At 45.9% G+C, this 24,754-nt stretch overlaps 1 protein-coding gene across 4 annotated transcripts in view; it reads right to left on the bottom strand.

Moving 5' to 3' along the window:
• Window positions 1-24,754, bottom strand: part of CFAP92 (cilia and flagella associated protein 92 (putative)) — an 84,983-nt gene that overhangs the window by 24,557 nt on the left and 35,672 nt on the right. For all 4 annotated transcript variants that reach the window (XM_033210868.1, XM_033210867.1, XM_033210869.1 and 1 more), the window contains 3 exons: window positions 14,384-15,288; window positions 3,945-4,139; window positions 1,268-1,565 (listed from right to left, as the gene is read on the bottom strand). In XM_033210868.1, coding sequence (XP_033066759.1) covers window positions 1,268-1,565; window positions 3,945-4,139; window positions 14,384-15,288 — 1,398 coding nt within the window. The remainder of the gene's footprint in view (window positions 1-1,267; window positions 1,566-3,944; window positions 4,140-14,383; window positions 15,289-24,754) is intronic.

Here is a 24,754-nt window from a genome sequence, read left to right as displayed (position 1 = left end):
TTTGTAGAGACAGTTTCGCCATGTTGCCCAGGCTGGTCTCAAACTTCTGAGCTTAAGCAACCTGCCCACCTCGTCCTCCCAAAGTTCTATGATATATATATATTTATTAAACGAGAAATAAAAATGAATGAAATAGCCAACTCGAGAAGATAGAAAAAAGGAGAAAGCTGTATGTTTTAAAGTATCATAAAAATAAAAGCTGAAGTTAATGAATTAGAAAAACAGAAAAAGCAGAATTGATAAATCCAAGAACTGGTTCTTTTGAAAAAGCTAAAAACCTGAACACTAATGGAAAAAACAGCCAGGCACAGTGACTCACACCTGTAATCCCAACACTTTGGGAGGCCAAGGCAGGAGAATCCCTTGAGCCTAGGAGCTGGAGCCCAGCCTGGGCAACATAGCAAGACCCAATCTCTTAAAAAAGTTAAAAAAATTAACCAGGTGTGGTGGCACATGCCTGCCTACTCAGGAGGCCAAGGTGGGAGGACTGCTTGAGCCCAGGAGTTGGAGGCTGCAGTGACCCATGATCAAGTCATAGTACTCTAGCCTGAGCAACATAGTGAGACTCAGATTCAAACAAAATAAAAGAAGTCTGTTCTTTGGTTTTCATAAAGAATGCACACATATAAAACTTACAAGCTTCTAGGAGACTTCTGTTTTTAAACTGGAGAATTGCGGGGGATGGTAGGGCCTTCACACAGACCACGAGCAGACAACTCCAAGTCATACCACAGATATTTGTGTTTTCATGTCCTTTTGGTTGGCATGGGGTGAGCGAGGTTCTCCTTGCCATTCAGGCTGCATAGCACCAGCCTTCTACCTTCTCACCAGCTTCTCAGTCTCCCATTCTTTCCCTCTGTCATGCAGATTAGTTTATGTCCCATGTTGCTTGGACATCTTACGACACTTATGCCCTGAGCAACCTAAGCAACATGTTACTTACACTCACACACACACACACACGTGCCACAGTTCTTTCTCTATAATGAACTCTGGGGGCCATGATAAAGGTAATACACCTAATAGCATTCCTTCTCACCTTCCAGGAAGGACAAGGTTATCTAGGACTGGGAGTGAAGGTTTTTGACATGGCTCAGCCCCACCTCCTGCACTTCTTGCCCATCCAGTGGGGTAACCCAGGCCAGGAGCGCAGGCACGGACCAGAGGCAAATGTCCCACTCAGGAATATGCCCTGTGCCTCTCAGCAGGCACCTGGACCGCCCAGGTGAGGCCTGGGAGCTCCAAGTTGGAGAGGAAGGCGGCCCACCTGGATGAAACTGTGCTTTTTGTCTTTGTTCTTCAGCAGCATGGCACTCCGCCACTGCAGGTACTTCTCCTGATGGGCGTGGATCTCTAAGGTGAGGCTGGAGTCCCGACCGTGGTAGTCCTCAAGATTGGGGGCGGGCTGAGGTGGTAGGGCAAACAGTTTCTCATCTGTGAGTTCTTCTTGCGAAAGGGGCATCCCAAACTCTTGGCTCAAGTCTTTGATCATAGCAGAGGAGGGCAGCAGGTTCCTCACCATCACGTCCCAGAGGGTGGTGCTGTTATAGCAGATGTCATGGATCCTGGAACAAAGAACCACTGCCCCACTGAACCTCTCCTACCTTGCAAGACAGGTGTAATTACTCCCATCCTACAGCAGGAAATGAACACTCAGAGGCTGCTTAGCTGGTCCCAGGCCCTGGAGCTTGTAATGAAAGAGCTCCCATTCCAGTCTGCTGAGCCTGGGCTCCCGGCAAAAGCCTCCTTCTCCATCTTCTCCCCAGCCCCCAGAAGCCAAAGGCTGCCAATGGTTTGCTCTGAGTGCTGCTGTGTTCCTGTGTCCTTAGCCATGATTCCCCTCCTCCCATACCCCATCGGGACACAGCCCCACCAGCTGCCCATCAGGGATGTAGAGCACAGAGCCTTCCGCACCAGGAGGACATCATGCAAGGAGCCTCAGGGGGCTGGCTAATAGAGGAGGAGGAGGAGGCTGGAGAGAGAGTCCTCAGCAAAGCTCAAGGACCTCCCCAGCCCTGAAGCCTCCTCCTAGGTGCCTTCTGCCATGGCCTGGTGTGCAGTGGCATTGGGTCCAGAACCCATGCTCGGTCATGGCTGTTGGCTGCTGACTGTCTCAGCTGCCTCCGAAGTCCACTGTGCGGTAGATGCCTGCCCCCACTCTCGCTGTCACCGTGACCCTGGCACAGCCTTAGCCTTTCTGAATATGGTTTCCTCACCCTCAGATAGAAATAAAGCTATATGGATGCAACTACCTTGGATGCAGTAAGCACTTCCTAAAAAGTGTGCTTCTCTTTCCTTCATAGAACTCTCAGCTACCTCCTGTCACCTACCAGGCAGGACCGGGTCTGGCCTCCTCCCAAATGCTGTGGCACCACCCCATATGCCAAAGATGAGGGCCACAGAATCAAAGAAAAGCCTCTTGGTTCCAACCAAGATCTTTATCCTTCCTATCTCTCCAGCCTCCTCCTCCTCCTTCATTAATACATCCAGCGAGCACTAGCTAGGGCCAGACCTGTTGCTGGCTCTAAAAATATAAAGACAGGGTTTGTACCTCCTGCCCCACACCCAGCAGCAAGTGAACTGTCCGCCTGCTGAACATCCCCTGGCCCTTCCTCAACAGCAGCCTCTCCTGCCCTGGGGAAAGAAGCAGCCCCCTCCTCCATGCTCCTGCTGGGTCCCAGGGCACCTGTGTTCTTTATGTCATCTCTCCTTCTGAACTGTGGCCTCCTGAGAGTGGGGACTGGTGTGCTCACAGCTCCCCTAGAGCCATTGTGGGCTAGCAGCTGCTCAATGAGGGAATGGTGAGACCCTGGTTGCCCAGGCTGGAGCGCAGTGGTGTGATCTCAGCTCACTGCAACCTCCGCCTCCCAGGTTCAAGCAATTCTCCTGCCTCAGCCTCCTGAGTAGCTGGGATCACAGGCATGCGCCACCACGCCTGGCAAAGTTTGTATTTTTAGTAGAGATAGGGTTTCTCCATGTTGGTCAGGCTGGTCTCGAATTCCCGACCTCAGGTGATCCACCCATCTTGGCCTCTCAAAGTGCTGGGATTACAGGTGTGAGCCACTGAATCCGGCCTGTTTTTGTTTGTTTCTGAGATGGAAGTCTCACTCTGTCGCCCAGACTGGGGTACAATGGCTCGAACTCAGCTCACTGCAACCTCTGCCTTCCAGGTTCAAGAGATTCTCCTGCCTCAGTCTCCCAAGTAGCTGGGATTACAGGCATGCGCCACTACACCTGGCTATTTTTTGTATTTTTAGTAGAGATGGGGTCTCACTATGTTGCCTAGGCTTGTCTCAAATTCCTGGGCTCAAGCCATCCTCTCACCTCAGCCTCCCAAAGTGCTAGGATTACAGGTGTGAGCCACTGTGCCCAGCCCACATCTGACTAATTATTAACAACTTTTTTTTTTTTTGAGACCGAGTCTTGCTCTGTCGCCCAGGCTGGAGTGCAGTGGTGTGATCTCCACTCACAGTGAGCTCCACCCCCCGGGTTCAGGCCATTCTCCTGCCTCAGCCTCCCTCAGTAGTAGCTGGGACTACAGGCGCCCGCCTCCACGCCCGGCTAAATTTTTTTTGTATTTTTAGTAGAGATGGGGTTTCACCATGTTCACCAGGATGGTCTCGATCTCCTGACCTCGTGATCCGCCCGCCTCGGCCTCCCAATTTTATTAGCAAATTTTTGTGGAGATGAGGTCCTGCTCTGTTGCCCAGGTTAGAAAATGGGGTTTAGCCAGCCACTCCCTCCTCAGGTGATTCTAGGACACGCCCCAAGAACTGCAGACACTACAGAGTCACAGCATCTGGGCAGATGCCCTCCTTCCCCCACCGTCTGTTGGGGCCACTATGTAGTTGTTGGACGCCCCAGCTCGCCTGTTTGGGCGCAGAGTGCTAAGAAGCGCCCCTTCCGCTGGGGCGCAGGACCCCATGCGGGCTGCCACTGCCCACCTGGTCAGTGCCTGGAAGACCTGCCTCCACTCAGTGTCTTGTAGGAAAAGCACCGCCTGCTGCAGCAGCAGCTCCGTGGGCTGGAAGAGGTGCACGTGGTACAGGATGGCCTCCAGGTCCCCATAGAGCCGGCTGCGGAACAGCAGCTGCGAGTTGTACAGCACCTTGTATTTCCCGTATTCTGACCTGGGAATCCTGCAAGAGACAGAAGGCCAAGGGCCAGAGCTAACTTGTGTGGCAGCTTCCTGGGACACCGTGGTGAGGGTGCACTGTCAGGTACAATTTTATGTTCTTTAAAAACAAGCCCAGGGGCCGGGTGTGGTGACTCACGCCTGTAATCCCAGCACTTTGGGAGACTGAGGTGGGCAGATCACTTGAGGTCGGGGGTTCGAGACCAGCCTGACCAACATGGAGAAACCCCATCTCTAGTAAAAAATAGAAAATTAGCCAGGCATGGTGGTGCATGCCTGTAATCCCAGCTACTCGGGAGGCTGAAGCGGTAGAATCGCTTGAACCCGGTAGGCAGAGGTTGTGGTGAGCCAAGATCATGACATTGCACTCCAGCCTGGGTAATAAGAGTGAAACTTGGTCCAAAACAAAAACAAACCAAAACGAAAAAAAAAAAGCCCAGGGGGGTGGAGGCTGCAGCGAGCCCTGATGGCGCCAGTGCACTCCAGCCTGGGCAACAGAGTGAGATCCCATCTCAAAACAATAACAAAAGACAAGGTTGGTGATGAAGACTATACTAAGATAAAAACATAGCAATTTAAAAGTATAAAAAATTAACTAAAATAATAGAAAAAACAAAAAGAATATGATGATGATGAATGCCTCCTGGTAGACACAACATCTTTCAAAACCTGGGGCCTTGACAGAGAACTGGCAGTGAAATGCTGAAATTGACCTGATCTGGCTCATGGCCTGTGCCTCCCACCCCCTTCCTGCCCCCACTCAGCCCCTCACCACCCCTCCAAGCCCTGCCCTGGCACTCGCACTCTGCACTATGGCAACACCAGCCTGGCAGGGTTTCTATGCACAGCCTACTCTCATTCCCCTGCACTGGCCTATGCCAATCCTCCGCCTTTTTGAACCTGGTGAGGTCTACAATGCTTTCATCTCCCCTTCAGGGATCTGTGTGCTTGGTCAGGGGTAGGTCCTCTTTTGTGAAGTATTTGGGTATTTTGCCCATACTTTCCAGTGGGATGTTTTCTTATTGATTCATAGGACTTCAAAAAATATATTTAGGATACTAATTATTGGTCAGTTCCAGACACTGCAAATAATTTTGTTTGTAGCTTATCTTTTCATCATATTTACGGTGTCGTGAAAGTTGATCATGTGCATTGGGTCATTCTCATCACACCCAACTAAAACAGAGTCGAGAGGCGGGGAGAAAGCACCCAGGGCACGTAGCACTGCTCCAGGAATGTCATACTCCGTAGCCTGGCTGCTGAGGCCGCCTGCTCCAACCTGAAGCCAGTCTTATCTCATAGCTACTGATACCACCTGCTGCAACTCCAAGACTACTTTTACTCACTGACACTCGCCAGTCGGAGGTTGCCAGTGCCCTAAAACTTTGTTTTGTGTGAAACACAAAACAAAGTGAATTCTCAAAACGATACCTAACATTTTTATAATGCCCCTCCTTTTTATAAAACCTCCAACCTTCTGTTTTTCAGACATACTGAAGACTGCCCAGCCTGTGTGTATACCTCAAATTGTAATTCTTGCTTCCCAAATAAAATTTTTAAATTTAGAGATTCATCTCTGTATTTTGACTTTGACAGTGTCTTTTGATGAGCAGAAGTTACTTTTAACATTGCCAAATGTACAATTCTTTTATTCTTTGTCCTTGTCTGGTTCAAGAACTCTTTCTCCATTCTGGGGTCATGAATATGTTCTTCTATATTTTCATCTATAAGCTTTGTAATTTTGCTTTTCAAAAATAGATTTTTCACTTTGGGAGGTCAAGGTGGGCAGGTTGCTTGAGCCCAGGAGTTGGAGGCCAGCCTGGGCAACCCGGTGAAACCCCATCTCTACAAAAAATACAAAAATAATCTGAGCATGGTGGTACACACCCGTAGTCCCAGCTACCTGGGAGGCTGAGATGGGAGAATGGCTTGACCCCTGGAGGTAGAGGTTGCAGTAAGCCCTTGTACCACTGCAGTGAGCCTTTGTACCACTCAGCCTGGGTGACAGAGACAGACCCTGTCTCAAAAAAAAAAAAAAAAAAAAAAAAAAGCCCAGGCGCGGTGGCTAACACCTGTAATCCCAGCACTACGGGAGGCTGAGGTGGATGGATCACGAGGTCAGGAGATCAAGACCACGGTGAAACCCATCTCTACTAAAAATACAAAAAATTAGCTGGGCGCAGTGGCAGGCACCTGTAGTCCCAGCTACTCAGGAGGCTGAGGCAGGAGAATGGCGTGAACCCAGGAGACGGAGCTTGCAGTGAGCCGAGATCATGCCACCGCACTCCAGCCTGGGCGACAGAGCGAGATTCTGTCTCAAAAAAAAAAAAAAAAAATTCTGGTGAAATCTGAGATCAGATCATTGTAGTCTACTTAGTTATACTGTGTCAATCAGTAGTAGTTATATAAGATGTCACCATTGGGGGAATTGGGGGACGTTGAGTAATGAGTACATGCAACCTCTCCACTATTTTTGCAATTTCAAAGTTAAAAGTTTAGGCCAGGTGCAGTGGCTCACACCTGTAATCCCAGCACTTTGGGAGGCTAAGGCGGGTGGATCACCTGAGGTCAGGAGTTCGAGACCAGCCTTCCCAACATGGCAAAACCCCATCTCTACTAAAAATACAAAAAATTAGCCGGGCGCAGTGGCAGGCACCTGTAGTCCCAGCTACTCAGGAGGCTGAGGCAGGAGAATGGCGTGAACCCAGGAGACGGAGCTTGCAGTGAGCCGAGATCATGCCACCGCACTCCAGCCTGGGCGACAGAGCGAGATTCTGTCTCAAAAAAAAAAAAAAAAAATTCTGGTGAAATCTGAGATCAGATCATTGTAGTCTACTTAGTTATACTGTGTCAATCAGTAGTAGTTATATAAGATGTCACCATTGGGGGAATTGGGGGACGTTGAGTAATGAGTACATGCAACCTCTCCACTATTTTTGCAATTTCAAAGTTAAAAGTTTAGGCCAGGTGCAGTGGCTCACACCTGTAATCCCAGCACTTTGGGAGGCTAAGGCGGGTGGATCACCTGAGGTCAGGAGTTCGAGACCAGCCTTCCCAACATGGCAAAACCCCATCTCTACTAAAAATACAAAAAATTAGCCGGGCATGATGGCGGGTGCCTGTAATCTCAGCTACTAGGGAGGCTGAGGCAGGAGAGTTGCTTGAACCCGGGAGGCAAAGGTTGCAGTGAGCCAAGATCGCACCATTGCACTCCAGCCTGGGCAACAGAACGAGACTCTGTCTCAAACAAAAGAAAAAAAATTTAGCTGGGCATGGTGGCACATGCTTGTGGTCCCAGCTACTTGAGAGGCTGAGGTAGGAGGATTGCTTGAGGCGGGGGGGTCAAGGCTGCAGTGAATCGTGACTGCACCACTCCACTCCAGCCTGGGTAACAGCAATAAACCCTGTCTCAATAAAAAGAAAGAAAGAAAGAAAAAGCTCAAAAAAAACAACAAAGTTAAAAGTTTAAAAACAGGGGCTTGGTCTACCTAGGCTAGAGTTGATTTTTATGAATTGTGTGAGCCAGCAAATTAGGAACAGAATGGAATTTCCTCAGACCCATAAGGACATCTACAAAAACCCTACACCTAACATCATAGGTAGTGGGGAAACACTGATGCCTTCTGCCGCAGAGACCAGAAACAAGGCAAGTGTGTGTGCTTTCACCATTCTTTTTTTTTTTTTTTTTTTGAGGCGGAGTCTTGCTCTGTCGCCCAGGCTGGAGTGCAGTGGCGCGATCTCGGCTCACTGCAAGTTCTGCCTCCCGGGTTCACACCATTCTCCTGCGTCAGCCTCCTGAGTAGCTAGGACTACAGGCGCCTGCCACCTCGCCCGGCTAATTTTTGTATTTTTAGTAGAGATGGGGTTTCACCGCGTTAGCCAAGATGGTCTCGATCTCCTGACCTCGTGATCCGCCCATCTAGGCCTCCCAAAGTGCTGGGATTATAGGAGTGAGCCACCTTCACCATTCTTATATAAAACAATACTGCACGTCCAGGCCAGTACCACAAGGAGATGAAGCTATACAGACTGAAAGAAAGAAATGTAATTATCCCTATTTGCGCATGACATGATGATCAGTATAGAAAATCCCAAGGAATCTCCCAAAAAACAAAACAAAAACTCCTGGAACCAGTGAGTTTCAGCAAGGCTTTAGGATATAAAATCAACATACAAAAATCAGTTCTATTTCCAGATATAGCAGTGGTTGCCAGGGATTAAGGATGTCTTTCCTTTTTTCCTATGGAACACAATTATCCTAACACCACTTATTGAAAAGTTTATCCTTTCCCTACTGAACTTTTTTGTCCACTAGAGTTACTTATTTATTTTTTTTGAGACAGAGGCTCTCTCTGTTGGCCAGGCTGTAGTGCAGTGGCACGATCTTGGCTCACTACAATCTCTGTCTCCTGGGTTCAAGCGATTCTCCTGCCTCAGCCTCCCAAGTAGCTGGGATTACAGGCATGTGCCAACACGCCTGGCTAATTTTTGTATTTTTAGTAGAGACAGGTTTTAACCATGTTGGCCAGGCTGGTCTCGGACTCCTGACCTTGGGTAATTGCCCACTTTGGCCTCCCAAAGTGCTGGGACTACAGGTGTGAGCCACTGTGCCCAGCCTAGAGTTACTTTTTAATTGAGATATAATTTACATGGCAGACAATTTACCCATTTGTAAAGTATAATTCAATAGTTTTTCATCTATTTAGTGCAACCACTACCACCATCATCAATTTCAGGACATCTCATCACCTCAGAAAGAAACCCCACACCCCTTAGCTATCACTCTGTATGCTCCCAACCCCCTGAATACCCCCACCCCTGATCCACTGCCCTAAGTATCTGCCAATCCAGTGGTCCCCAACCTATTTGACACCACGGACTGGTTTCGTGGAAGACAATTTTTCCATGGATGGGGTTGGGGGGATGGTTTCGGGATGAAACTGTTCCACCTCAGATCATCAGGCATTAGATTCTCATAAGGAATGCACAACCTAGGTCCCTCACATGCACAGTTCACAAAAAGGTTCCCGCTCCTATGAGAATCCAATGCTGCTGCCGATCTGTCAGGAGGCGAAGCTCAGGCAGAGCTTGCTGACCTCCTGCTGTGCAGCCCGGTTCCTAACAGGCCAGAGACTGGTACAGGTCCATGGCCCAGGGGTTGGGGACCCCTATACTAATCTACTTTCTGATAGATTGGTCTCTTCTGGACATTGCACATAAATTGAATCATGTCATATGCGACATCTTGTGGCCAGCTGCTCCTCCTCAGCATGTTTTCAAGGTTCATCCATAGTGTAGCATGCGTCAGTGTTTCATTCCTTTTTATGTCCAAATAGAATTCCAGTGTATGCATATCCCATCATTTGTTTACCCTTTTACCACTTGATGGACATTTGGACTGTTTCCATCTTTTGGCTGTTATGAATAATGCTGTTATAAACATGAGTGTAGAAGTTTAGTACACTAGCAATAATCCACACATTAGTGTGGATATACATGTTTTCACTTCCTTGGGCACAGATCTAGGAGTGATATTCCTGGGTCATATGGGAACTCTGTGTTTAATCACTTGAGGAACTGCCAGAGTGTTTTCCAAAGTGGCTGCACTTATATTCCTCGCAGCAGAGAAGGACACTTCTGATTCCTCCACATCCTCGCCAATGCTTGTCATTACTGGACTTTTGGATTCTATCCATCCTAATGAGTAGGAAATAGCATCCCATTGTGTAAGATTCATCCTTTTGAAGTAGAACATTCAGTGTTTTTTAGTATATTTATTCCCCACCAATTTTGCAATGTCACATATGTCATACAGCAAATGAACACTTATGTGTAGGTCTGTTTCTGGATTCTCTATTATATTCCATAGGTCTGCTTGTCTATCTCTGAACCAACACCACACTATCTTAATGACTATAGTTTTATCATGAGTCTTGATATCTAGTACAGCAAGTTCTTCTATCTTGTTCTTATTCAAGGGTATCTTTTTTAAAAAAAAAGACCTTTGCATGTTGCTGTAAAGGGTTTAAAATTCCAACAGCTTTTAAAGTATGGACCTTGATTTAAAAAAAAAAGTATGAACCTTAACATGCCAAAGTTTAAAATTTTTAAATCAATGTCCATACTTTAAAAGCTGTTGGGATTTTTAAAACTGGAAGTGCACTGAATCTACAGTTCAAATTTGAAGATAACTGAGCCTTTAGAATATTGAGTCTTCAAATTCATGAACATGGTATCTCTCTCCACTTATTTATGTCTTCCTTAATTTTTCCTGAAGTACTATAATATTCATGATGGACATCTTTCACATCTTTTTGTCAAATTTAGTCCCATGAGTTTCATATATTTTACTTTAAATGTGTTCCAATTTTTAAAAATTAGTTTTCATACGTAGATGGTATTCAAAATTTGATATTTTTATACTAATTTTTATATTCAATACCACATTAAATAATCTTATCTGAACATATTTTTGGTATTATTTTTAAATTTCTTATAAATTTTTAAATATATTGGCATAATTTGAAACATATATCAATGTCTGCAACAACTATAATTATGTCTCAATAATTTTCAGACATTTTTCATTTCCAAATAAGCATTTTAAGGCTATACATTTTCTTCTGACTAATGCTTCAATATCACTCTGCAAATCATTTACTTATTTATTTATTTATTTTGAGACAGAGTCTCACTCTGTTGTCCAGATTGGAGTGCAGTGGCATGACCTTGGCTCACTGCAATCTCTGCCTCCTGGGTTCAGGAGATTCTCCTGCTGCAGCCTCCCGAATAGCTGGGATTACATGTGTGTGCCACCACGCCCAGCTAATTTTTGTATTTTTAGTAGAGATGGGGTTTCACCATGTTGACCAGGCTGGTCTCAAACTCCTGACCTCAGGCGATCCGCCCACCTTGGCCTCCCAAAGTGCTGGGATTACAGACGTGAGCCACTGCACCCAGCCCACCCTGCAAATTTAGATAATATATTATTTTCATTATTGTTCAGTTCAAAAATGTCTAATTTCCATTATGATTTCTTTTTGACCCACAAGTTATTTGGAAGTATGGTTATTAATTTCCCTGCATATGAACTTTTTTCTGGTTAATGATCTGTGTTTTATTTCTAGCCTAATTCAACTGGGTTCAATGAGCATGCTTCATGTTATTTCTGCCACTGGAAAATGCTTTCGAGATGTAATTCATATACTATCTGCCCAGCATTAGCCAAACCACAAAGTTTGAGGGCACAGTCCCCCAGACCACCCTTACTTCTGACGCCGACTGCAAGTTCAGGAGGTTTCTGAGACTGCCCTCTGGTTTGATAACATGCTAGAAGGGCTCACAGAACTCACTGAAAGTGAGTTCTACACTCACAGTTACAGTTGTATTACAGGGAAAGAATACAGATTAAAATCCACCAAGGGAACAAACACATGGAGCAGAGTCCATGACGGCTCCAGACACAAAGCTTCCACTGTCCTCTCCTTGTGGGGCCAGATGTGCTACCCTCCTAGCACTGGTGAGTGGTGGCGTGCAGCACACTGCAGCCAGGCAGCTCGCCCCAGCCCTGGTGGCCAGAGTTTCCAGGGGGCTCCACTGCACAGGTATGGCAGGCAGGCTGACCACCTACATGGCTGAACTCAGTCTCCTGATTCTGCATGACCCAAAGCCCCCATCCCAAAGCACCCGGTTGGTCTTTCTGGAGGGTCAGCCTCCATGCTGTGACTGTCAGGTGTGGCCAGTCCCCTCCCTGAACAAAGACACTCCTATTAGGTGTGACTCAGATGGCCTCCCAGGAGCCAAGGGCAGAGCACAGACTGTTCCTGGGCCAGGCCACATTCTCTGCTACACACGACAAAACTCTTTTTTTTTTTTTTTTGAGACGGAATCTTGCTGTGCTGCCCAGGCTGGAGTGCAGTGGCATGATCTTGGCTCACTGCAACCTCCACCTCCCGGGTTCAAGTGATTCTCCTGCCTCAGCCTCCCAAGTAGCTGGGATTACAGGCACCTGCCACCACGCCTGGCTGATTTTTGTATATTTAGTACAGATGGGGTTTCACCATGTTGGCAAAGCTGGTCTTGAACAAAACTCAACCTTTTAAAGCGCATGAATGAGTGGTTTTGACTACATTCACAATGTTGTGCAGCCATAAACACTATCTAGTTCTAGAACATCCTCCACACCCCTAATGGCAACCCTGTGCCCACTGGCAGTGGCTCCCCGCTTCTCTCTTGCCCTCCCCTGAGTGGTTATCCCTGGCAACCACCAGCCTACCTATCTCTATGGATTTGCCGGTTCAGGACATTTCACAAACACAGAATCATACAATATGTGCCCTTTTGTGTCTGGCTTCTTTGACTTAGCAGAATGTTTCAAAGTTGAGATATGTGTATCAGTATTTCATTTCTTTCTTTCTTTTTTTTTTTTTTTTCTTGAGACGGAGTTTCACTCTTTTTGCCCAAGCTGGAGTGCAGTGGCATGATCTTGGCTCACCGCAACCTCTGCCTCCAGGGTTCAAACAATTCTCCTGCCTCAGTCTCCCGAGTAGCTGGGATTACAGGTACGTGCCACCATGCTCGGCTAAGTTTTTCTATTTTTTTTTTTTTTTTGAGACGGAGTCTCGCTCTGTCGCCCAGGCTGGAGTGCTGTGGCCGGATCCGGCTCACTGCAAGCTCCGCCTCCCGGGTTCACGCCATTCTCCTGCCTCAGCCTCCCGAGCAGCTGGGACTACAGGCGCCCACCACCTCGCCCGGCTAGTTTTTTGTATTTTTTAGTAGAGACGGGGTTTCACCGTGTTAGCCAGGATGGTCTCGATCTCCTGACCTCGTGATCCACCCGACTCGGCCTCCCAAAGTGCTGGGATTACAGGCTTGAGCCACCGCGCCCGGCCAAGTTTTTCTATTTTTAGTAGAGACGGGGTTTCACCATGTTGGCCAGGCTGGTCTTGAACTCCTGACCTCAGACAATCCCCCCGCCTCAGCCTCCCAAAGTGCTGGGATAACAGGTGTGAGCCACCATGCCTGGCTTTCATTTCCTTTTATGGCTCAATTATTCTATAGACTTATTATCTTTTGTTCATCAGTTGATAAACATTTGGGTTATTTCCACTTTTTTTTTTTTTTTTTTTTTTGAGACAGGGTCTGGCTCTGTCACCCAGGCTGGAATTCAGTGGCATGATCTGGGCTCACTGCAACCTCTGCCTCCTGGGTTCTTCCACTTTGGCCACCCAAGTAGGTGGGATTACAGGCAGGAGCTACCATGCTTGGCTAATTTTTGTATTTTTTGTAGTAACAAGGTCTCACTATGTTGCCCAGGCTGGTCTTGAACTCCTGGGCTCAAGTGATTCCAGGATCTCCATAGCCTCCCAAAGTGTTGGGATTATAGGAGTGAGCCACTGCACCTGGCCTGTTTTCACTTTTTGACTATTACACATAACACTGCTATGAACATGTGTGTACAAGCTCTTGTGTGTAAATATGTTTTCAGTTCTCCTGGGCTTATAATAGATACAAGGTCAGCTTCTTCCGGTGCCTCTGGGCCCATCAGCAAAGGAAGGCAGGTCCGGAGAGGTGCAATCCCCTTCTGGGCAGACAGCCTCAACTCCTGGACTCCCTACTGCAGACAAGTGGGTCCTGGGACATCTGAATTCTGAAGACAGATGGTGGCCCTCCAGACTAAAGGAGGGAGATCCTATCTACCCAAACTAGTATACCTGCAAATTGTGAAAGGGAGAGGTGTCATGTCATCAAAACTAAAGAATGGAGGAACTGCAAAGGGCTACCTGCTGCAGCCCAGAATTGGACACTTTAATTATTCACCTCTAGTGTCCCCATTGAGTGGCCCCCAGGTCCCCTGAAGGCCTTCAGAGAAGGGCAACTTCCTGCAGCCTAAGCAGCCCCTCCATCTTCAAAATGATCTTCCCTGGGGCAAGCTGAAATCTAATACAGAATATTCTGCTCCTGGTTAGCCACAGTAGCCCTTGGCTCAGAACCTGGAAGACAGGCCCCACTCTCCTGGACCCCTCAGTCATCTTAGATACTCCTGAATTCCTCCCTGCAAGCAAAGGCAATCGAGTCTTCAGGTCCAATGACTAAACCCTGGTAAGTACCTCACAATGAACCCCGAAAGGAGACTCACAGACAAGGACATTGAACCTCTGAACCTAGGCTTGACTCTGAAAGACCTCTTCACTCCCTCAGCATCCAGATGCCATCATTTTTATGTAAAATGTAAAACAAACCACCTACCAGCTTTGGTGGTTCTCCCACAGCTGCCTCAAGCCTTGGTTGGCCAGGCCTTCCAGGATGAAAAGGTGGGTCTTCCCGTCCAGCAGGTGGAAGCCGGTGAGTACATCCAGGTACTGCTGCTCCTGGACCCGCATACGCATCTTGAAGGCCGACGGGATCTGCTGCAGGGTCCTGACGGGGTAGGAGTCCAGGCCGAGGGCCTTAGCGTTGATCATAGTGATGTCCTGCAGCAGGCTGTGGAGCAGGGAGACCTTCTTAATGTCAAAGACGAAGATAATGCGACCAAACTGGGAGCCCCCGAGGTCGGAATCGGCAGCTCTGGCCCCGGCCCTCAGTGGCACCGCGATGTCCACTCGCAACTTGAGCTGGGAGTCAGCCTCTAGGTAGTTGCCCATGGGCATTGGGCCATGCTGGTGGCCATCTCTGGGGACCCCAAGCCCCACAACCTTCCTTCTCCTGCTATCCTGGCTGCAGTGTGTGGGCTGAACCTCACAGCTGTGGATGGGGACGGCCAGGTTCAAGTACTTGTGGCCAAGGAGGAGGTCAGCAAAACTGACCTGGGCGATCCCATAAGGGTACCACATCTTGTTCTGGGATTCAAAGGGGTTGTTCTCTGTCTCTCTGGGAGAGATGAGTGCCCGGAAGTTGAGGTATGAATCCAGGGGGTCCTCCCCAAACAGCACAGGCTTCTGAGAAAACTCCTCTGACTTGCAGTCCCGGTCGTGAACTTCCACCACCATGGGGGGACCCTCCAGGTATTCCCTTAGGTCACTGGGATGCAGCGCCCCAAGGAAGATGACGTTGATGTCCTGGAAATAAACGTGGGTTCCATGGGGCTCCCCCTTGGTCTTGTGAACTGGAGTCTTATGGAACTGGTACTTGCAGTACACGGGCATGCACAGCCTCTACGAGAGAGCAGGACAGTCACTCAGCCCCAGCATGAGGAGCTCAAACCCCAGCGCCAAGCTCATTGCCTCTCCCTGTAGCCCAAGTTTCCTCATTCACAAAATATCCACGAGAGACCCTACTGTGCAAGGTCATTACTAGGACTGCCGACATCATGCATGTGAATGCACCGGGATGGTGACTGGCATGAAACAAGGACTCAAAAAGCATTCGTTAATTATTTTCCTCCCAAAATGTGAGTGCCATGAAGATAGGCCATGTGTCGTTTTTCACACCTGTACTTCTAGTTCCTATCCTAAGGCTGGGCACAGAAAAGGTACAGAGAAGTGATTTTTAGAAAGGAAATTTCTGTTTTCCAAACATACATATCTGGGGGTCGACACAGACCCCTTTAGCAGAGTCACAGGTGCCAAGCTGAAAACGGACACTCTGGGCAGGAGAGAGCCTCAGAGAGCACGGAGAACTGGATGGAAAGGATGAGCCAAGCTATGATGAGGCAGACAGCAGGGACATTTGCATGGTTTGACCTTGGTGCTGAGATTTTATTATCACAAATTAAGCCTTGTAGTCTGAATTCGTAATCTAAAGGCACTATTTTACACTGAAGCTGAGAATTTATTCTAAAATAATCCCGGATTGGCGGTGCTCCCAGAGCAGTGGGCGGAGACACAATACCTCTGGAGATACTCACTTTCAACCTAGGCCTCAAAGAATTCCCATCAAGAAAGTTCCATTGAACATGAGATCATGGTAAAAATCACAAAACACCTAAAGACAGAAGTACTACTAGTGAAATCAGATGCACCAAGGCATAAGATATTAGAACGATCAGAGATATAAAATAAGGATATTTGAGAAGTTTAAGTAAAGAAAGAATATAATCAAGGTGAAACCTACTGTATTTCTATTTACTTGTAATAGGCTTGGTACAGTTGAGAAAGCCAAATACCAACCACACAGTGGAGAAGCTGAGAACCAACCAGATTTTCTCTGTAAAACCCTCAAAAGACTTGGGAATGGCAAAGCTAGTATCTCTGGAGCTGGCAGTAAAAAGGAAGGCTGGAGCAGAGAGGACTCGGTGCAAGTTCCTTAAGAAGCAATCAGATCCCTAGGTGTCCCCACAGTGGCTTGGCAGAAGTCTATTAGTTTGCTCTCCAGGCAAAATGTAAATAGGGGGTCCTGAAAACTTCAAAACACTGATGAAAAAAATATGTAAATAAATGGAGAGATATACTATATACACAGATTGGAAGACAACATAGCAAAGATGTCAACTCTCCTCAAACTGATCAGTTTGTAGATTTACAAATGTAATGCAATTCCAATCAAACTCCCAGCACAACTTTTTGTAGATATTGATAAACTGATTCTAAAATTTGTATAGAGGAGCCAAGAAACTGGAAGAGCTAAAACAATGTTGAAAAAGAAAACTAAAGTTGGAGGAACCACTTCACCCATTTTTATGACTTACTACAAAGCTACTATAAGCAAGACAGTGTCGTGTTGCTGAAAGGACAGACACAGACCCACGGATCAGAAAAGAAGCCAGAAACAGATCCACACAAGTATGGCTAATCTATGTTTATCAAAAGTGCAAAAGAAAGAGAACTTCAATGTAAACCTCACACCATATACAAAAATTCGTTCAAAATTGATCAAAGGCTGGGGGCTCACACCTGTAATCTCAGCACTTTGGGAGGCTGCTGCAGGACTGCTTGAGGCCAGGAGGTTTGAGGCTTCAACGAGCTACAACTGCACCACTGCACACCAGCCTGGGCAACAAACGAGACTCTGTCTCAAAGAAGAAAAAATTGATCAAAGCTATATAAATGTAAACTATAAAACTATTAAAGCATTGAGAAGAAAATGGAAAAAAAATCCTTGTGACCAGGGGTTAGGCAAAGAGTTCTTAGATGTGACACAGAAACACATGCATACATGAAAAAAATGTGTAATTTGGACTTCATCAAAATTAAAAATTTTGCTCTGCAAAAGACACTGTAAAGAGAATGAAAAGATGTGCTTGTCACAGATTGGGTTAAAAATAAAAGAGAACGAAAAGACAAACTATGGACTGGGAGAAAATATTAGCAAATAATATATCCAACAAAGGACTTAAATCCAGAATGTGTGTGTGAACACATATTTATTATATATATATATATATATATATATATATATATATATATATGTTTTTGGTGAGACAGGGTCTCACTCTGTTGCCCTGGCTGGAGTGAGGTGGTACAGTCATGGCTCACTGCAGCTCCAACCTCCCTGGGCTAAGCTGATCCTCCCACCTCAGCCTCCCTAGTAGCTGGGACTCCAAGTGTGTGCTACTATGCCCCACTATTTTTTTTTTTTTTTTGTAGAGACAGGGTTTTACCATGTTGCCCACGCTGGTCTTGAACTCCTGAGCTCAAGTGATCCTCCTGCCTCAGCCTCCCAAATTGCTAGGATAACAAGTGTGAGCCACTGTGCCCATCCTGGAATTTTCTTTCTTTCTTTTTTTTTCCTGAGACAGCATATCGCTCCATTGCCTAGGCTAGAGTACAGTGGCTCAGTCTCAGCTCACTGTAACCCCACCTCCCTGGTTCAAGCAATTCTCCTGCCTCAGCCTCCTGAGTAGCTGGGATTACAGGTGCCCGCCACCACGCCTGGCTAATTTTTGTGTTTTTAGTAGAGATGAGGTTTCACCATGTTGGCCAGGATGGTCTTGAACTCCTGACCTCAAGAGATCCGCCTGCCTCAGCCTCCCAAAGTGCTGGGATTACAGGCGTGAGCCACCGTGCCCAGCCTAGAATATATATTTTTTAAAACTCCCAAAACTCAGCAGTAAGACAGTAAACAACCCAACTGAAAAATGAGCAAAAACTCGAGCAGAAATTTCACCAAATGGGATGTAAAATGGCAAATAAACACACCAAAAGATGCTCAACATCATTATCCATCAGGGAACTACAAATTAAAACCATGACGTGATAACAATACAAACTTCTTAGAATGGCTAAAATTAAAATACTGACAATGCCACATTCTGGAGAGGGCAGGGAGCAACTAGAACCCTGTTCACTGCAGGTGAGAATGTGGAGTGATCTAGCCACACCGGAAAACGGTGGGCAGTTTTTTATAGTCAGGCATATACTTAACATATAGCTGAACAATTTCATTTGTTGGCATTTATCCTAAAGAACTGAAAACTTATATTCCTGTAAAAACATGTGTACACTGTTTTTAAGCAGCTCTATTACCAAAAACTAGAAGCAACCTAAATGTCCTTTGATGAGTGCACAAACTGTGGTACACCCTTGTGATGGAATACTACTCAGCAATGAAAAGGAAAGACCTACCGATAGACGCAACCACTTGGCTGAATCTGAAAGGCATTACCGTGAGTGGAGAGGCCATGCACATTGTTACCTGCTGAATCAAAGGTTACAGCTGCATGATGCTGCAAAACACACAGCCCCATTTATATGACGTTCTTCCAGAGTTAAAACTATAGTCATAAAGAACACATCAGTGGCTGTCAGAGGCTATGCGTATGGAGCAAAAGTGATTATGAAGGGCGAGTACAAAGGAGGGGTCTGGGGTGACAGAACTGTATCCTAACTGTGGTGGTGATAATATTGATCTATACATGATTTTATTTTTATTTTTCTGAGACAGAGTTTCTCTCTCATCGCTCAGGCTGCAGTGCAATGGCATGATCTTGGCTCACTGCAACCTCTGCCTCCCAGGCTCAAGCAATTCTCCTGCTTCAGCCTCCTGAGAAGCTGGGATCACAGGCACACGCCACCACGCCCAGCTAATTTTTGTATTTTTAGTAGAGACGTGGTTTCCACCATGTTGACCATGCTAATCTCAAACTCCTGATCTCAAATGATCCACCTGCCTCAGCCTCCCAAAATGCTGGGATTACAGGTGTGAGTCACCGCACCTGGCCTGATCTATACATAATTTTAAATTTATAGACCTATACACCAAAATATAAACATCAATTTTACTGCAGAAAAAATTGTTTTAAAATAATAAAATAACAGAGGGTCTCTGGAATAGGGGATAGCTGAGGGCATCTGAGCCATTCCCAAACAGGGAGATTAGGTGACGAAATGCTCACTGCTTAGTGCAAATTCCCAGCTCCTTTCTGTCTGTGGGCATTCAGAATGCAGCAGGCTAGACTTTGACCCCCCAGGCAGGGAACTAGGAAAGCCCTGTAGATACTGATCCAGGGGTTCCCACCAATTCTCCACTCAGATCACCCGATGGTGAAGCTCAAAGCTGAGAAGCCCACTGTGTACCCAAAGCTCACCTTTTAGGTCTGTGCTCTCTCAGCCATGAGCAATGGGCCAGGGGATTAACAGACAGTGAAGGAAAACATGTGACATGGAAGGTGGAGTGAAACAAACATGAAGATCCACGTAAAGGAAGTGGACTACACATGTGATGACAGTGCCCATGAAGCATGCTGGAAGTGCTGTGACCCAGGCCCCCGAGACCTTCAAGTTCAGTGATCTGCTAGAACTCACAGAACTCAGCAGGGGCGCAGCGCACTTGTGTTTGTGATTTATTACAGCAAAAGACACAAAGCAATCAACAAAGGGGGCAGGCACAGGCTGCCGAAGCCCTCTCCCAGGGGATACACACAGGGCGCTCAGCTCAACTCCTCCACCATGCAGTGCAACAATATGTGAAACGCTGTCCACTGGGGAAGCCCATGAGGGACTCAGTGTCTAGAGCTTTTGCTGAGGCCTGGTCACACAGCATCCCCTGCCTAGCAAGTATGAAAATCTCAGCCTCCCATTTGTTTGTGTCCTCTTTTATTTCGTTGAGCAGTGATATGTCGTTCTCCTTGAAGAGGTCTTTCACATCCCTTGTAAGTTGGATTCCTAGGTATTTTATTCTCTTTGAAGCAGTTGTGAATAGGAGTTCACTCATGATTTGGCTCTCTGTCTGTTATTGGTGTATAGGAATGCTTGTGATTTTTGCATATTGATTTTGTATCCTGCAAACTATCGCAAGAACAAAATACCAAACACCTCATGTTCTCACTCATAGGTGGGAATTGAACAATGAGAACACCTAGACACAGGAAAGGGAACATCACACACCGGGGCCTGTTGTGGGGTGGGGGGAGGGGGAGGGATAGCATTAGGAGATATAGCTAATGTAAATGACAAGTTAATGGGTGCAGCACACCAACATGGCACATGGATACATATGTAACAAACCTGCACATTGTGCATGTACCCTAGAACTTAAAGTATAATAAATAAATAAACAGAAGAAGAAAAAAAAAGAAAATCTCAGCCTCCCAAAGGGAAAGCAGGTGTTCAGCACAAACAATACTGTTTGCAAAAGCCATTTAGGCACAGTGAGCCATTCTTGACGGGGAGTGTGGGGAAGCCTCTCAAAATGCAAGTTCCCATATGGCAACCTGGGTCAACTCTGCAAACAGGACTTTTTAAGGATGGTATTCTCAGGCCCACTCTGTTCACTCTTTTCTGAACATTTCCTAGAAAAAGGATCAATTAGGAGAGAAAGAACAATAAAAACAGGTAGAAGATAGCTGGGCGTGGTGCCAGGTACCTGTAATCCCAGCTGCTCGGGAAGCTGAGGCAGGAGAATTGCTTGAACCTGGGAGGCGGAGGTTACAGTGAGCTGAGATCGCGCCACTGTACTCCAGCCTGGGCGACACAGCAAGACTCCATCTTAAGAAAAAGAAAAGAAAAAAAGGGAAGCCCAGGAGAGTCAGCATCTAGATAAGAGTCCCAAAAAGAGTAGGGGAGAAAATGAAGAAATAATCAATGAAATAATTTAAGACAATTTCCCAGTGCTGAAGGACGTGGGCTTCTAGGTTGAAATGGTCCACTGAATCCCCAGCTTCATGGGTAAAAATACAGAGTTCCTGTTCTGGATCAAGATGGAACAGACACACTTCTAGTTCTACTGAGTACAGCTTTAAAACTCTGCAGGTTGTATATAAAAAAACATACAAAGACTTTGAAAAGTACAGAAAAGGTGTTAAGGGAACATGGGACCCTGGGTCTTCTATGTGCCTCATATATTCTGGACTGGGTGCTGCAGAAGGTAGTATCCAGAAATACCAGTGAGAGTAGGCAGAAAAATCCCCAAGAAAAGTCTGCTCTCTCCAGATCAAAGACCAAAAAAGGAACAATCCAGCAGAACAGGAAACTTTTAGGCAAATAACTTCCCTACTCCAGACACACACCATGGAAAAAATCATGCCCCACCCCAGAAACAAAGGCTGCATGGGAAGCCTGGACTTCTACCCTCACTGACTTTAACTTGGTGCTCCTTGCCTCACTGGGGTGGTGTCAGAAAAGACCTGGTGGGGAGCCAGGACTTTCCCCAACACTCAGTGGAAATGAAGCCTCCCATCATGGGTCAGTGAAGTCCACAAGAGCAGTAACAAGATATCCCTACCCACAGGGTACAGTGACCAAGTGGGGAACCTGGAGTCTCACGTGGCAGTATTGAGATGGTATCTCTCTCATCTTCCCTTCCACAGGCCTGCTACACATGCAATTTGGTGTTGGAGAAGGCCTGCTACACATACAATTTTTTTCTTTCTTTCTTTTCTTCTCCCCTTCTCCTTCTCCTTCTCCTTCTCCTTCTTCTTCTTCTTCTTCTTTTTTTTTTTTGAAAGACAGGGTCTCTGTCATCCAGGCTGGAGTGCAATGGTGCAATCATAGCTCACTGCAGCCTCAGCCTCCCAGGCTCAAGCCATCCTCCCACCCCAGCCTCCTGAATAGCTGGGCTACAGGTGTATGCCACCACATCCAGCTAATTAAAAAAAAAAATTAAGAAGGGGTCACAGTGTGTTGCCCAGGCTGGTCTTAAACTCCTGGGCTCAAGTGATTCTCCAGCGCCCAGCTTAAACATAAGATTTAAATAAGATCCAGTCTCATGATGTAATACTCAATATATCCAAGATATAATTTTTAAAAAATCACTTGTCATACCAGAAAAATCAACTTGAATGGGAAAAACCAAGGAACCAATGAAAAACCAATGAAAAAACCTGAGATGACACAGATCTTGGAATTATGTGACAAGGAATTTGAAGCAGTAATGAACATGCTTGAAACAAATGAAAAAAATAGTTTCTCAGCAAAGAAACAGGAGATATAAAGAATAACCAAGGTGTGGTGGTGCATGCCTTTAGTCCCAGCTGCTCAGGAGGCTGAGGTGGCAGGGTCACTTGAGCTCAGGAGTTCAAGTCTGCAGTGAACCATGACAGTGCCATTGTACTCCAGCCTGGGTGACAGAACAAGACAAGACCCCATCTCTTAAAAAGAAAGTAAACAGGCTGGGTGCGGTGGCTCACACCTGTAAACCCAGCACTTTGGGAGGCCAAGGTGGGTGGATCACGAGGTCAGGAGTTCAAGACCAGCCTGGCCAAGATAGTGAAACCCCGTTATCTACTAAAAATACAAAAATTAGCCAGGCATGTTGACGAGTGCCTGTAATCCCAGCTACTTGGGAGGCTGAGGCAGAGAACTGCTTGAACCCGGGAGGTGGAGGTTGCAGTGGGCCAAGATGGCACCATTGCACTGGGTGACAGAGTGAGACTCCAACTCAAAAACAAACAAATAAACAAACAAAAACAAATGGAAATCTTAGAACTGAAAAATACAATAACTGCAATTAAAAACTCAATGGATTCAACAGCAGAATGGAATGTACAGAGGAAAGAATCTGTAAACCTGAAGATAAAACAATAGAAATTAGCCAATCTGGGCTGGGCACAGTGGCTTATGCCTGTAATCCCAGCACTTTGGGAGGCCAAGGCAAGTGGATCATGAGGTCAGGAGATCGAGACCATCCTGGCTAACATGGTGAAACCCCATCTCTACTGAAAATACAAAAAAATTAGCCGGGCATGGTGGCGGGCGCCTGTAGTCCCAGCTACTCTGGAGGCTGAGGCAGGAAAATGGCGTGAACCCAGAAGGCAGAGCTTGCAGTGAGCTGAGATTGTGCCACTGCACTCCAGCCTGGACGACAGATGAAGACTCCATCTCAAGACAAAAAGAAAAAAAGAAATTACCCAATCTGAACAACACAGTGGAAAAAAGACACAAAAACCAAAATCAGAACTTCAGGACCCTGTGGGACTAAAACAAAAGAACTAATATTCATGTCATTGGAGTTTCAGGAGGAGAGGAGACAAAAGGTGGTGCTGAAAAGTATTCCAATAAATAATGACTAAAATTTTCTCAAAATTGGCAAAATACATAAGCCTATAGATTCAAAGAGCTGAGAGAACCCCAAATAGGAGAAACACAAAGAAATCCACACCAAGACATGTCATAGTCAAACTTCTGTAAATTAATGGCAAAGAAAGCTGCAAGAGATAAATGCCATCTTACCTATAGGGAAAAAAAGCAATTTGAATGACAGCAGATTTCCCATCAGAAACTGTAGTGGTAAGAAGAAAGTGTTAAAAAAAAAATAACATTTTTCAAGTGTTAAAAAAAAAAAAATCCGGCCAGGTGCAGTGGCTCACACCTGTAACCCCAGCACTTTGGGAGGCTGAGGTACATGGATCACCTGAGGTCAGGAGTTTAAGACTAGCCTGGCTGACTGGTGAAATCCCATCTCTACTAAAAATACAAAAATTAGCCAGGCATGGTAGTGTGTGCCTATAATTCCAGCTACTCGGGAGGCTGAGGCAGGAGAATCACTTGGACCAGGGAGGCAGAGGTTGCAGTGGGTCAATATCACGCCACTGCACTCCAGCCTGGGTGACAGAGCCAGACTCTGTCTCAAAAGAAAAAAAAAAAAAATCAACCCCATTCTATACCAATTCTATATCCAGTGAAACTATACGTCCAGAATGAAGGAAAAATAAAAACACCCTGAGACAAAGAACAACTAAAAGAATTTGTTTTCAGCAGATTTATCCTACAAGAAAGGCTAAAGGAAGTTCTTGAAACAGAAAGGAAATGACAAAAGAAGAAGTCTTGCAACATTAGAAAGGAAGAAAGGATAATGAAATAAGTAGAACCACAGGTAAACATATACACTTCCCTTCAACCCTTGAGTTTTCTAGGTTATGTTTGACAGTTGAAGCAAAAAGTATAACATCATCTCATGTGGTTATCAATCTATGTAGAGGAAATATTTGGGAAAACTAAAGGGGTTTGAAGGGAGGTTAAGTTTCTATATTTCACTCAAACTGGTGAAATATTGATACCAATAGATTGTGAAAAGTTATGTATGCATAATATAATACCCAGAGTGCCACTAAAAATCTATACCAAGAGATATAAATTCAAAAATACTACAGATAAATCAAAATGGAATTCTAAAAATTGGTCAAGTAACCCACAAGAAAGCAGGAATAAAAACCATGAGAAACAAAAAAACAGAAGGAACAGACAGAAAACAAAAATTAAAATGGTAGACTTAAGCTCTAATATATCAACATTTACTCTAAATATA

The sequence above is a fragment of the Trachypithecus francoisi genome, unplaced genomic scaffold, assembly GCF_009764315.1.
Source record: "Trachypithecus francoisi isolate TF-2019V2 unplaced genomic scaffold, Tfra_2.0 Lachesis_group0, whole genome shotgun sequence".
NCBI lineage: Eukaryota > Metazoa > Chordata > Mammalia > Primates > Cercopithecidae > Trachypithecus > Trachypithecus francoisi.
Note: the sequence above shows the minus strand (reverse complement) of the source record. Positions and strands in the feature narration are given on the sequence as shown.